This window comes from Petaurus breviceps, unplaced genomic scaffold (genome assembly GCF_028583685.1).
Source record: "Petaurus breviceps papuanus isolate PSGF00001 unplaced genomic scaffold, PetGlider_PUasm1.0 189, whole genome shotgun sequence".
Taxonomy (NCBI): Eukaryota; Metazoa; Chordata; class Mammalia; order Diprotodontia; family Petauridae; genus Petaurus; species Petaurus breviceps.
Window position 1 is genome coordinate 52058600 of NW_027185809.1, and position 13912 is coordinate 52072511.

Consider the following 13912-nt stretch of genomic DNA (forward strand, 5'->3'; position numbering starts at 1 on the left):
GTATCTTTACAGGAAGTAGAATGTTACAGAAAACCATCCTATGAAGGAATGGGTGTCTCAACTCTTTGAGGCATTTAGTTAAACTAACTGTTGCCATGTTGACTCAGTAGCTGAATTTAGTGAAGGCAAACTTTCAGTGAACCATTTACCTTAGGTCAGATCCGTGGCAACTCCTCTCTATGCTAATGAGTTGGGAGTGAAATTTTGGAATAATTTATTAATAGTGTTCTCAGGCAGATAGTTCCACAACTGAACTTAAAATCCTCTTCAGCCATCCCTATTTTCCATGAAGAACTACTTCTAATGACTTCTTAAGGTATTACATCTATTTCATGGCAACTAACATTAATTCTTGTTGCTTTTTTAGGTGTATTAACAAATATTGATTGATTTAGATATATTCCTGAGAGGAAAAACTTGTAAAACCTAGTTTGATTTTTTAAAGAAATGCTTGTGTTTCTTTGATTATCAGTATCAAAACTTTATAGAGGCAATAAATTCATTTAAAATATTAAAAAGTAATTTTATGGGGGGGCAGAGCCAAGATGGCGGAGTAGAAGCACGACCCTCCCGCGGCTCTGGCTTCCACCCTCCCCAATCCATGTAAAAAGGGGACTCTAAACAAACTTTGGAGCTGCAGAACCCACAAAATGACACAGAGAAGCTAACCTCCCGCTGAGAACAGCCCGGCAGGCAGGAATCAGCCAGCGCAACGCTCTGGGAGCCGAGCCCAGCACCATGCCAGGCTTTAGCCCAAGGGCAGGCCTGACCAGCCGCCAGCCAGAGGGACTCCAGATCAGCAGCAGCTGTGGCCGTTTCCAGATTTATCAATACATAGATGCGAAGGATAAGGTGAGAGGCCACTGCAGTCTGGACTTTGGGACCCAGTAAGTGGGAGTGCGTGGCTTTTACCCCCGGGGCAAGAAACCGCTGAGATGCGGGCACAGCCTGCCAGCGCCACGTGGTGGCTTCAGCTCCTGGCCTGCAGAGTGTAGGGGGACCAAGCACCAGTCTGAGGGGTAATCACTCTTGCTTTAACCTGCTTGGATCTGGATTGCTGTCTAGGGTGGAGGTCCTGGGGTGTGTGTCCAGCTTGCCAGAGCGTGTGGAGACCTCAGAGAGGGCACCCATCTAATACCTCCGGCAGCTGAGAAAACCCCAGCATTTGGGACAAAAACTCTCCTGTCTGGTGGCAGAGTCCTACTGTGGCAAAAAGCCCAAAAGTCAAATCATTGAGTGGCAAAATGAGCAGGCAAAGGAAACAAAGCAGACAGAAGATTCCAACATTACACTCCTATTTTGGGGATAAGAAGGAGCAAGGCATGGAACAGGAGGAAATCAGTGAAGTCAGAACTCCTGCACCAAAAGCTTCAAAGGAAAATACAAGCTGGTTACAGGCCATAGAAGACCTTAAGAAGCAGATAAGAGAAGTGGCGGAAAAATTGGGAAGAGAAATGAGAACAATGCAAGAAAATTATGAAATGAGAGTTAACAGCCTGACTGAAGAAAATAATACCTTCAAAAACAGACTGACTCAAATGGCAAAGGAGGCTCAAAAAGACAATGAGGAGAAGAATGCCTTAAAAAGCCAAATTTGCCAGATGGAAAAAGAATCTCAAAAGCTCACTGAGGAGAATCATTGCTTCAGAATTAGATTGGAGCAAATGGAAGCTAATGACTTTATGAGAAATCAAGATGCTGTTAAACAGATCCAAACAAATGAAAGAATAGAAGGCAATGTGAAATATCTCATGGGAAAAACCACTGACCTGGAAAATAGATCCAGGAGAGATAATTTAAAAATTATTGGACTGCCTGAGAGCCATGACCAAAGTAAGAGCCTGGAAAGCATCCTCCAGGAAGTTCTCAAAGAAAACTGCCCTGATGTTTTAGAACGAGAGGGCAAAATAGAGGTTGAAAGAATCCACCGATCACCTCCTGAAAAAGATCCCAAAAAGAAAACTCCTAGGAATATTATAGCCAGGTTCCAGAATTCCCAGATGAAGGAGAGAATATTACAAGCAGCCAGGAAGAAACAATTTGAATATTGTGGAAACACAATCAGGATAACCCAGGATCTGGCAGCTTCTACACTGAGGGATCGAAGGGCCTGGAATGTGATATTCCGGAGGTCAAGGGAGCTGGGATTAAAACCAAGAATCACCTACCCAGCAAAACTGAGTATCATGTTTCAGGGGAAAATATGGTCATTCAGTGGAATAGAGGACTTTCAAGCATTCTTGCTGAAAAAACCAGAGTTGAATAGAAAATTTGACATTCAGATACAAGAAGCAAGAGAAGCATGAGAAGGTAAACAGGGAAAAGAAATCATAAGGAACTTATCAAAGTTGAACTATTTTTTTTTTAAAGCAATCGAGGTTGAGTGGCTTGCTCGGGGTTGCACGGCCAGATGTTGTTTCTGGGTGTGGTGCTGAGTGTCTGGGCCCGGATTTGATCCGGGTCGTCCCGGCACTGGGGCCGGTGCTCTTGCTTGCTGAGCCACTGTAGCAGCAAGCACCCCAAGCGCATCCTCAGGGTTTGCTGCCCATACAGGTTCTTGGATCTGCTTTGTCAAAGGAAAGCAACTCAAAATGGGTTAACTAGCTTACTTTAATCAGTCAGACATATATCGTTTACCTTGTTCAGGGGAAAAAGGTCAGCACCCCAAACTTTAAAATATACAGACAGAATTATCAAGACATTAACAGATCAAGTAGACAGCTTTCCAAACTGTCCAACCATTACATCCATACCCAGTCAACATCTGGGTTTCCACATCTGGGTTTTTCAAAGCCGGGGGACTCTCAACAACGGCTTCCCAGAATTCAGATCAAATCACAGAACACTTCTCAAAGTGAGTCCCAAAACAAAGCTACACATCAGGGCTTATATAGCCTTCTCCTGGCTCAGAGAATATAACAACCTTATTGACTCACTGGCCAATCAAGAAGTATCTACTGAAAAACAAGCCTCCCTCCCCAGGCTTCAGGTGCATTTTAGCCTAGGGGCAGGGAAGATCTTCCAAATTTGCATTCCCATTACAGCCACCTGGCCAAAGTTGAACTGTTAACATTCCTACATGGAAAAACAATATTTGTAACTTATGAAACTTTTCTCAGTAGTTGAAGGGATTAGAAATATATATGTCTTTATATGAGGGTATGTGGGCATATGAATACATATGTGAATGTGTGTATATACGTTTACAGGTATACATAGATAGAGGGCACGGGACCAATTTAACAGGAAGGGATGATACTTAAAAGGTGAAATTAAGAGGTGAGAGGAATATAATGAGAGGAGATGGGGAGAGACAGAGTGGGGCAACTATCTCATACAGAAGAGGCAACAATGGAGGGGAAGAATAGGAAAGCAAAAGGGAATGGGTCAACCTTATTCCTACTGAATCTGGCTTGAGGAGGGAGGGAAATACACACTAAATAGGGGATCTCACCCTTCAGGAGAATAGGGGGGGAAGGGGAGGTGGGGGGGGAGGAGGGAAGGGGGGGGGGGCGGGGGGGGAGGGAAGTTGGAAGCACCCACTTTTGAAAAGGGACAGGATCAAAGTAGAGAATAAAACAAGTGGGAGGTGGGATAGGAGGGAGGGAAATATAGTCAGTCTTTTACAATACATCTACTATGTTATTGTTTTGCATTAGCCGCACATGTACAACCTATACTGAACTGCTTGTCTCCCCAGTGGGGGTGGGTGGCAGGGGGGGAAGGGAATGAATCTGGAATTGAAAGTTTTAAAATCAAATATTCAAATATATGTGTATATATATATATGTGTGTGTGTGTGTGTGTGTATATATATATACTATTATTAATACCATCTTACATGTTATTAAGAAAAAAAAAGATATACAGGCACTGAGGCATAGAGATCCACTGGAAAAGTTGAAACGGGTATGGAAGAAAATATGGGAGAGAGCTGATTGGAAGTGGGGATATCCTGTGGGACTGCTGTTTTGGGGGGATGGGTGGGGGAAAAACGGGGAGAAAATTTGTAACTCAAAATCTGGCAGAAACGAATGATGTAAATCAGAAGTTAATAAAGCATTTAAAAAAAAAATAAGACGATGATCCAAGACAGCTCTGAAGGACTTACGATGACAAATGCTATCCATCCCCAGAGAAAGAACTGATGGTGTCTGAATACAGATTGAAGCAAACTTTTCCTAACGTTATTTTTCTTGAGTTTTTTTTGTCTGTATTTTCCTTCACAACATGACTATTATGAAAATATCTTGCATGTATATACATGTGGGGTGGGGAAGGAGAGAATTTGGAATTCAAAGTTTTAAAAACAAATGTTAAAATTGTTTTTGCATGTAACTGGGGGAAAATAAAATACTAAATAAAAAACATTTTTAAGAAAAGAAAAAAAAAGTAATTTTATGGTCAGCTTCCATATTGTCCAATCAACCAGTTTTGCAATAGAGCCATACTTGATTTTTTTCTTCCTTGTCCTCATCACATCCAACCAGTTGCCCAGTCTTGTCAGTCCATCTCTGCAACATCTCTCTAATCTGTTCCCTTCCCCTGGCTACAACATGGCTACTACCCTTGTTCAGACACTCATATCCTCTCTCCTGAATTACTTAATTAATTGGTCTTTCCCTTCTCAAGTCCATCTTTCAGTTGTCAAAATAGTCTTCCTAAAGCATGTCACTGTATTCAGTATTCTTCACTTGTTCCCTGTTACCTCTAGAAAAAGGAGAAGCACATACCTTGGGTCTGTGAACGTAAAAAAAATTTATAACTATATTTCAGTATAACTGGTGTCCTTTGCAATCCTGTGTGTTTTATACATTTAAAAACATCATTCTGAGAAGGGGTCCATAGGCTTCGTTGGAATGCCAAAGAAAAATTGAGAAGCTTGGATAAAATAAAATTCCTTAGTTTGGCCCTCCCCATCCTGGTTCTGGCCTCTCTCTCTAGACATTCCACATTACCTGTCTTCAACCATAGACACTGCTGCATTCTAGCCAAAGCAGCTTCCTTTGTCAAACTCACCATTTCTTCTCTTGCCTTCATGCCGTTCTACAAAGCTATTCAACACGCTTGGTATTCATTCCTTTTTCACCTCTGCCTCTCAGAATCCTTAGCTTCCTAAGACTGCTCATGTCCTATTTCCCCTGGAAAACCTTTCTTAACTCATCTAGTTGCAAACAGGAGGCACTTGGTAAATGTTTGTTGAACTAAGTTAAACATTTATTCAGAATGGATAGGTTATGGGAAGTTGAGTTTCATCTATTATCCTGGGTTACAGTTTATTATTAAATATCATACATACATGGAGTACTGAGTTTCAAAGAATACAATAAAATACATCAATCCATCAACAAGCATTTATCAAATGCTTGCTTTGTGCCAGGCACTGTGTAAGGCTCTAGGGATACAAATACATATTTCAACTGTTGAGAACAAAATAACATCTTTCTTTGATTCAGAAGGAACTTAAGTACCTGGCAGTGACTCAAAGCCATCATAATTAACATCAGGATTATTGTAGAGCAAAGATGTCAGAGGGCACTCATTGCCTAACTGGATTAAAACATAACTGAGAAATATTTAACAAAATAAATAAAAATACAATAGAACATAAAATGATGTCGATCTGTAGTTTTCTAATATGTGGTAGCAGGGGTCCTTATGCAGGTTTAGTGGCCCCATTTCTATTTGAGTTCAATACTACTGTAGTAGTGCTTCTTGATAATTTGTCTCTTGCTCATGAAAGTTTAGAACATGGGGGGAAATTTAGTAAACTGAACTTTAGTGTTTGGATTTGGGGTAAATTAAAGTTAACTATCTAATATAAATATTTAGCCATGTGTGACTGTGAAAGAGGGGAAATTTCTATAAATACCAGACTGTGAAGACTATGTTGTTGTTTTGGTTCAGTCTGTGTTGTCAGAGTAGCTTTTGGGTCTTAATAGAGCAGCAAAGTGCTTTTGTTATAAAGTAAGATTCAATAGTGAATTTAATATTTTCTCTTAATAGGCTTTGTTTGAATACATCTTTCATCATGAAAACGATGTTAAGAATGTAAGTTTTTTATTTCTACTATTTTCTTATGCTATAGTTCTCATCTTTTAATTGGATTTTAAATGTATAAAGTATTACATTTCTCAATAGATGGAAGTTGTTAAGGATTCAACAGGTATAAATATTTTCAATACCCAATGACAACTTTAGATAAGAAATGTAGCACAAATATGGTAGTGTTAGTATTTTTAAGTTCCTGGCATATAACATTAGCATTTAAATAGTATACTTGTAAAAATCCCTAAAACTATATAAATGGGCAAAATGTATTGAGTTAAGAATATTACATAGATTTTGTGTAAATGTGATGGTTGTTTGGAGCACATTTTCATTTTAAGTAATAAAGGATGGATTCTTTAATCTATATGAGAGCAGAAGGTGAAAGATGGGTTTGGTTTTTTTTAGTTAACAGTCAGTGAGTCAGTGAGAAGAAATTATTAGTTAATATTTTATTTGGTCTGTGTTTTATAGCTATCTTTCCTGGCTTCATTTTTTAATATTTTCACAGCAAGTTTACAGTTTGTGGATATGACTCATTGGATCATTTATTCTCTTAATTAAAACTCATTTTGAATTTGTACATGGTAATATTTAAAATTTAGAAGTACAAAATAAGTTGTAACTTTATGAGCTCTGTCAAATGAAATGTAACTATTTTTGCATAGTGTTCCAAAATGGTCATTTTTGTTTAATTTTTCTCATTAATTAGAAAAAAAAAAACCTTTTGGGACAGCTAGGTGGCGCAGTGAGTAAAGCATTGGCCCTGGAGTCAGGAGGACCCAAGTTTGGTTCCAGCCTCAGACACTTAACACCCACACAAAAAAACTAGCCATGTAACCTTGGGCAAGTTACTTAACCCCTAATTGCCCTCCAAAAGGCAAAAAACCAAAAACAAAACAAAAAAACATTTTACATATATATATGTCTACACACATTAGCTGTATCTGAATCAATCAATACATAGTAAGTGAGCACCTACTATGGAGATACAAATATTAAGTATAGGGTTTATTCTCTGTCTTTATGGAGCTTATAGGTAAGCTGTGGAATCAGAGCTGGCATACATGAAATGTTTAGAAGACTTTAATTGATAAACTGTATAGTAGTGAATGTATAGTAGCCATAGGGAGACTTCAGAGGCCATTGCTGTGAACTGGCATGTGAAGAGAGGACAGGGTTATTCTCTAAAATGGGAGATGAGCTCATTCTAAGTGAGAGAAATAATATGAGTCAAGATGCAGGTAGAAATTCTCTTAATCTAGCATTTATGTACAGCTCCTTTGAGATCCGCAGCAACCTTCTCTGGTGAATAGTACAGATAGTATTATCCCAAGCTCTTTTTTTTTTGAACCAGACTTGTGATTTCATAAATGTAGAGCATTCAGCACTTGCTCTGCAACATGTAGTCTGAAAGTGTTATCTAAGGTACCGATACACAATCATCTATGGCAAGATTTTAACTCAGGTCTTCCTGACTATAAGATCAGCATTTTACAGAAGAGTATGATGACACTTAGTCACCTGCATTGGTCCTGGCTAGCAGGGGGCAAAGTTTGGATTTGAACTCATATTCAGACTTGAAATCCAGTACTTTTTTACTCTGCCATAACTAGCTTGTTGTATTCAGTGGACAACGAAGAAATAGATCTAAGCTACCAGAGATTTTATACAGGGGAATACAGTAATGGAAAATAAGATTTGGATAAACAGAGTAGGCTCATATTATGGAAGACCTTGAAAGTCAGGGAGATGCATCTAGACTTGATATAATGGACCAGTAGAAAGCTTTTGTAAGTTTTGAATATGAAGAGTTATAAAATGTTTTAGGAAGACTAATTTGGCACCCAGGGCTATCCCTGGGGCTTGTGAGAACTGAGGCAAATTGTATGTCCTGTTTATGTCTTCCCTTGCTTCCAATACATATTTTTGTACCAGTAAAATCTAGTTAAAATAAACATCAAGGGCAGCTTTGATCAACAGTAGTGAGAGTGTAAACAACCACATATAGAAATGTTGTAGGGGAAATGAAATAGAGAAGAAAGGACTTAAAAGGACCACTTGCAGCCAGAGATCTGTATGCAGTAAGGGGTTGAGGAAAGACCTTGTTGCTAGGCAGCCAGCATCAGTGCCATTTTCATTTTCTTATGGCAGTCTGTGTATGCATTGTTTAAAAAAAAAAAGACTCAGATTTTTTTTTGAACAACACAAATAAACAGTTTCATCTTGATATTTCCTCTTACCTACTGTCAATCTGCATCACTGCACAGTTTTTATTTAAATTTTTAACTAGACCTCTGGTTTCCTTGACATATGAAACTTTGTATGAGGAAATCAACACCCACATGGCAACTTAGACTCTTAGAGAGCTGCCTTGGGCACTGAAAGGTTAAATGATTTACCCACGGTTTCACAGTCAGGATGTATGTGTTAGAGAGACTTGAACCTCCTTGATAACTGCAGTGGCAACATGCCTGGCAAAGCTCTGGGTGATTGTCCCAATTTACTGGACTGTAAGGACAGCTCTTCTGGCAGATGTATTCCATGTGGAATGGAAGACGAAGAGAATGGAGGCAAGCAAAACCATTAGGAAAGGCTTGTAGTAATTGGAATGAGGTGAAAGGGGCAAAGAACAAAGTTGTGGCAGTAGAAGATAAAAAGAACAAAAATTAAAAAAAATAAGGGGTAGTGGCACAGTGAATAGAGCACTGGCCTTGGAGCCAGGAGAACTGGAGTTCAAATCTGGTCTCAGACACTTGACACAATTACTAGTCATGTGACTTTGGGCTAGTCACTTAACCCCAGTTGCTCTCCAAAAAGCAAAAAGAAGAAGATAAAAAGAAGACCACTTCCCCCACAAGAGACATTTGAAAAAAAAGAAATAACAACTTAGTAACAAGAAATTCAGGAGAGAGAAAAATAAAGATGGATCCCTTCTCTCCAGCCTGGGAAATGTTCTCACTGATAGATTGTATGATGTCAGGGAAGCAGTATTGAACATAGAATCAGGAGAGACTTGGGTCTGAATTCTCTTGATGATGAATAATTGTGTGACTGTGAGTAAATCACTTAACCTCTTTTCCTCCTTGCAATTCAACTTCATTTCAATGATTTAATAGAAAATTAAAATAAATGATAAGAAACAAGTAGGTGGGGAGGCCAGGAGAGGAAGGCTACAAGCCGCTTCCGTACTAGTTAAAGAAGGGACAAGGGGCAGGGGCAGGATTGTAGGTGAATTTGACTGTAAAACATACAAGGGTAAAAGAGCAGGCTTGGAATGTAGCAGATAGTTAAGGTCATGAGAAAAACTTTCACACATAGCATGTAAAGGGAAGTGAAAACATGGGTAGAACCAGAAATCTGAAAACGTGACATTTTGGGAAGCATTGTAGTATGTGCCTTGGAGTGTACCATGTTGTTGATGGGCTTGGAAGAATATGGAAGATAAAAGGGGTTAAATGTACCATAAAATAAATCTGAAATCCTGAGTGGGGAGAGGAAACCTGCAACTTGATCAGGCTTTTGTAAATGAGGATAATAATACTTTTAATAGCCTCTGTGAAATACTTGTATGATACATCTGTGAAGACCTTATAAGGCTGTGAAGACCAAATGAAATGATGCTTGTAAGATAACTGTCAAAGCTTAAAGCACCATATCAATGTCAACTCTTAATATGAGAGGTGGCATGGCATAGTATGGAGAGAGCTGACCTTGGAGTTGGAAAATTCTGGGTTCAAGTCCTGCCTTTAACATATACTTATTTGTATGGCCATGGACAAGTAAGGCACTTTATCATTCTGTATCCTCAGAAGATTCTCTAAGACTATAAATTTTGAGGAGCTACTGGTCTCTATTAGTAGAAGGAGTGAAATCACAAGTTTATACCCTGCCTCTTAAATAAAAAGAATATTTTAATAGTTGAGGTCAACTAGTTTTGAGGGAAGATACATTTTAAACATTTTGAGTTTGAAGTGACAGGAGGAGAGCCAGAGGGAAATGTCCCCATATGCATTTGGAAATATAAGACGGTGTAGATTAGAGGTCAGGGCAGGAGAAGGAGATTTGGGCGCTATCCCACATAGATATAATGATGAAAATATTTTAGTAATGGATAAAATCATTGAGAGAGTGAGCAAAGAGAGAACAGAGGGCTGAGGGCAGAGGAAGCCAGGGAACCATGCATTTTTCTAAATAAAGCAAAATTACTTACATATATAACCATTATGTCAATGAAATACCATTAAGTTGGGCTATCAGAGGCTTTCAGTCCCATCGTATATGTTTGACTACTTATTGAAAAAAAAAGAAAAGCACATATATCTATTTTTAAAATTGGGGCAAATTTCTGACATTTCAAGGTAGAGTGGTTGAGCATGGTAAAGGAGATTGTTAAATTTCAAAGATTTCTTTGGAGGTGTACTTAATACCTTAATAATTAATGGTTTGTTCCCTGAGACTATCTCTGGACATCTTGGATAGAATCCACTATTGTTGAGAAACAGCAGCTGCATTAAGTGAACATATAGTTATAGTCTCTACTTCCAAGGAGTACACGTGCAAAGGACCGAAAGCACTCATGCTACCTGTGGTAGCATGTGCATTTTAGATTTTGTGTTCATATATTTTATGTGTGAACTTATAAGGATTGCTTTTCCTGTTTATCATCTGATTTTTTTATTCCAAATTTTCTTTGTAGAAATAAAGGCATTTGAGCTCAGGCAGTAAGAACATAAAGCTGGAATTCTTAGTACTAGCTGAAATCTTGTACCAAAGGCAAGAAAGTAAGGAATTGTGTGAGTTTTGGATGGGAATCAGGAAAAAATGAAAACCAGTTATAAAATTCTAGTAAGGAAAATACTATTTAAAATTTAATAAAGAATCACGTGAGGAATGTAATACTCCAAGAAATTGTCGTTTTCCCTGTATCTCAGGTACCAGGGTAATATGAAATGTTTAAAAATTGCCATGGGGAACAAAAACTGCCATGTGAATTGTTCCATATCTGATGCACTTTTTTTTATAGTCTAAACATATTGGGGATATATTCTGAAAGCCAATTAAGCACTCTATGGTATCACTAATTAGATAAAATACAGATATTATAAATATATGGCCATAGACATAGTGACATATATGGGTATTATTATGTTTAAATTATCTGAATTATCTAGAATTTAAATTGTAAAAATAAGATCAAATTATAGCCATAAATATATTTAAACTATAGATACTAACATGAAGATATCTATCTATATATCATATCTTAATAAAAAATTAATGCTTTTTTACCCAATAATATATAAGAAATGGGACATGTTTATAATTCTGCTATTTTTGCTTTACTTTTAGGTAAAATGTGAATGAATACAGTGTATAAATACAAAAGACATATAAAGATTGCTGTACTGATAAATATTTGCATAGTCTTAGTCAATAGAGTTGGTTGAAAATAAATAAGATCTACTGATCTTACTGATTGAAATTTCCCCTCCTGTTTTTGCTGTAATTTTAATTTTTATTTAGGGGGTATAGAAAAAAAATCTCAAGAACCTAGAAGTTAGACTATTTCTCTGTATTTCCATCTTTCAAGATGAAATAAGGGTTTTTCAAGCCCAGTAACAACTCTCCATGGCAGTACCACTCCTTTATAGAGAATCATAGTTGTCACCACTTTCAGAAGTCTCTTCTTGGGGCAGGAGAAGATCGAGAACAGAAAGACAAGTCATTGATTTTACAGCCATGATCTCCACCATTTCATATTTTTGCCAGGAGACTCAGTGAGCAGCTCTGGCATGTCAAAAGAAGGCAAATTTAGGAAGTCGACTATTCATCGTGAGGAATTTTTTTAACAACTGTATAACAACAATCCTACACCCGAAGCTAAGGAATAGGTCTATCAGTTATTAGTATTATGGTAAGGTTTGTACATCTAACATTTCAAATGATTTACTACAAGATAAGAAAGTTAAAGGTCACATCTGACAAAAATTTAAAAAAAAAAATTTGTGTTGGGTCCAAAAAAACCCCATCTGCCTTAACTGTAAAATATTTGGCTTTATTAGCACTAATGTTTTGGAATAGCCATGTCAATTTTTTCAAAAAAACTTATCATTATTAAATAAAATAAGAGAGACAGTGTAGCAGGGTAGATAGAGAACTGGCCTTGGAATCAGGAGGAACCAAGTTCAAGTTTTGCCTGACACATACACTGTGTGACACTGGATAAATCACTTGACTTCTCAGTGCCCCTGGTGACCCTCTGTAACTATAAATAGCTAATCTACAGTCAATGGAGGGACTTTCCACTTTGGGAAGTTCCTCACAGTGATAAAATCATAGGTTTGGATCCTCCCTCACACAATTAAATAAGACACTGATGTGAGGAAGGGGGGGGGGAGTCTTTGGGGGGTGGCTAGTCTATTTACTATTTGTGAATTTGTGAAGGCCTTTAAATGCCAAACAGTAGAGTTTGTAATCAATGCTAGAGGGTATTGCCTGGAACTCCTGGAGTTTGTTGAAGAGGGAACTCTTTGGGCTGCTTGAGGCAGCTTTAGGCAGATGGTGCCCTCACTAGGTGGTGCCCCTACAGAGATAGGGAAACTCATGAAAGGGGTGGGGAATTATGAACTATTTAGGAAATGTTGAATTTGAGGTGTCTATAGAACATCCACAAAACCTAGAGGAGCTAATACTTTTTAAAAGCTAAAAAACAACATAATCTTTGATTCAGGAAAATTTATATGAGCCTTTATCAGTACAGAGCAATAACATAGGAATCTGTATATTAGTCTCACTACACATTTTTATTATATTCACATTCTTATTTATATATCCAATATACAAACCTGTCGCCAAATTTTTCCACAACTTAAATCACACTGGGAATCTTAATGCCATAAATGTAGGATTCAGTATATATAAATCAATACTTGTACCTCATCTCTGACTTTCAGTTTATCCAGTAGCATTTTTATATTTGTTAAATATTTTTTTTGCCTTGTGTATTGAAATAATATTCAGATATTAAGCATATCTGCTTTGATTGTGATCAGCTGTTTGTTTCTCATCTGCTGTCAGCTCTATGGTTTGGAAGTATTTCTGTAAAGAAAACTGGTAAGGCCATCTGGAAGTAATGAGAAACTTAATTTCATGTTTGATTTTCATATGAATGTTTTGGTTGATATCGATTGTAATATTTTATTAATTTTTGTTTCTAAAGACAAAAAATAAAGCAAACTAAAAGAATTGTTTTTAAAGGCTTTGGATTTGGCCGCCCTTTCCACAGAACACTCTCAGTACAAGGACTGGTGGTGGAAAGTACAGATTGGAAAATGTTATTACAGGTAAAACTCTTTATAATTATTTTTTAAGCCTAAATAGGACAGAATTTCTCAGAGTCCCAAATATGATAAACCTCTTTTGGTACAATAGATGTGGACACAAGGAAATGGGAAATATACCTTTGGATGGTTTGAGAAAATATTTATTTAACCCCCATATGGAGGCAGAAGGATTTAGTAATTTTTATGCCATTATTCATTTTTCTTTGGTACATAAAGATTTCTGGCAAAAGTTTCACCTAATGTTTATAGGAGCACAATGCCCCAGTGCTTAGCACATTGGCTGGCACATTTCAGTCATATCTGACTCTTTGTGACCCTACTTGGGGTTTTCTTGGCAGAGATACTGGCATGGCTTACCATTTCCTTCTCTGGTTCAGAGGATGGATGAGGAAACTGATAAGGAAACAGAAGAGGAAACTGAGGCACATAGGATTAAGTGACTTGCCCAGGATCACACAGCTAGTAAGTTTCTGAGGCCAGATTTGAACTCAGGAAGATGAGTCTTCCTGACTCCAGAC

General features: G+C 37.7%; 1 protein-coding gene across 2 annotated transcripts in view; it reads left to right on the top strand.

The window, feature by feature from the left end:
- The window catches only part of TTC8 (tetratricopeptide repeat domain 8), a 53259-nt gene that overhangs the window by 20957 nt on the left and 18390 nt on the right, over window positions 1–13912 (top strand). For both annotated transcript variants that reach the window (XM_069092398.1, XM_069092397.1), the window contains exons 6-7: window positions 6007–6051; window positions 13309–13394. In XM_069092398.1, the coding sequence (XP_068948499.1) occupies window positions 6007–6051; window positions 13309–13394 (131 nt within the window). The remainder of the gene's footprint in view (window positions 1–6006; window positions 6052–13308; window positions 13395–13912) is intronic.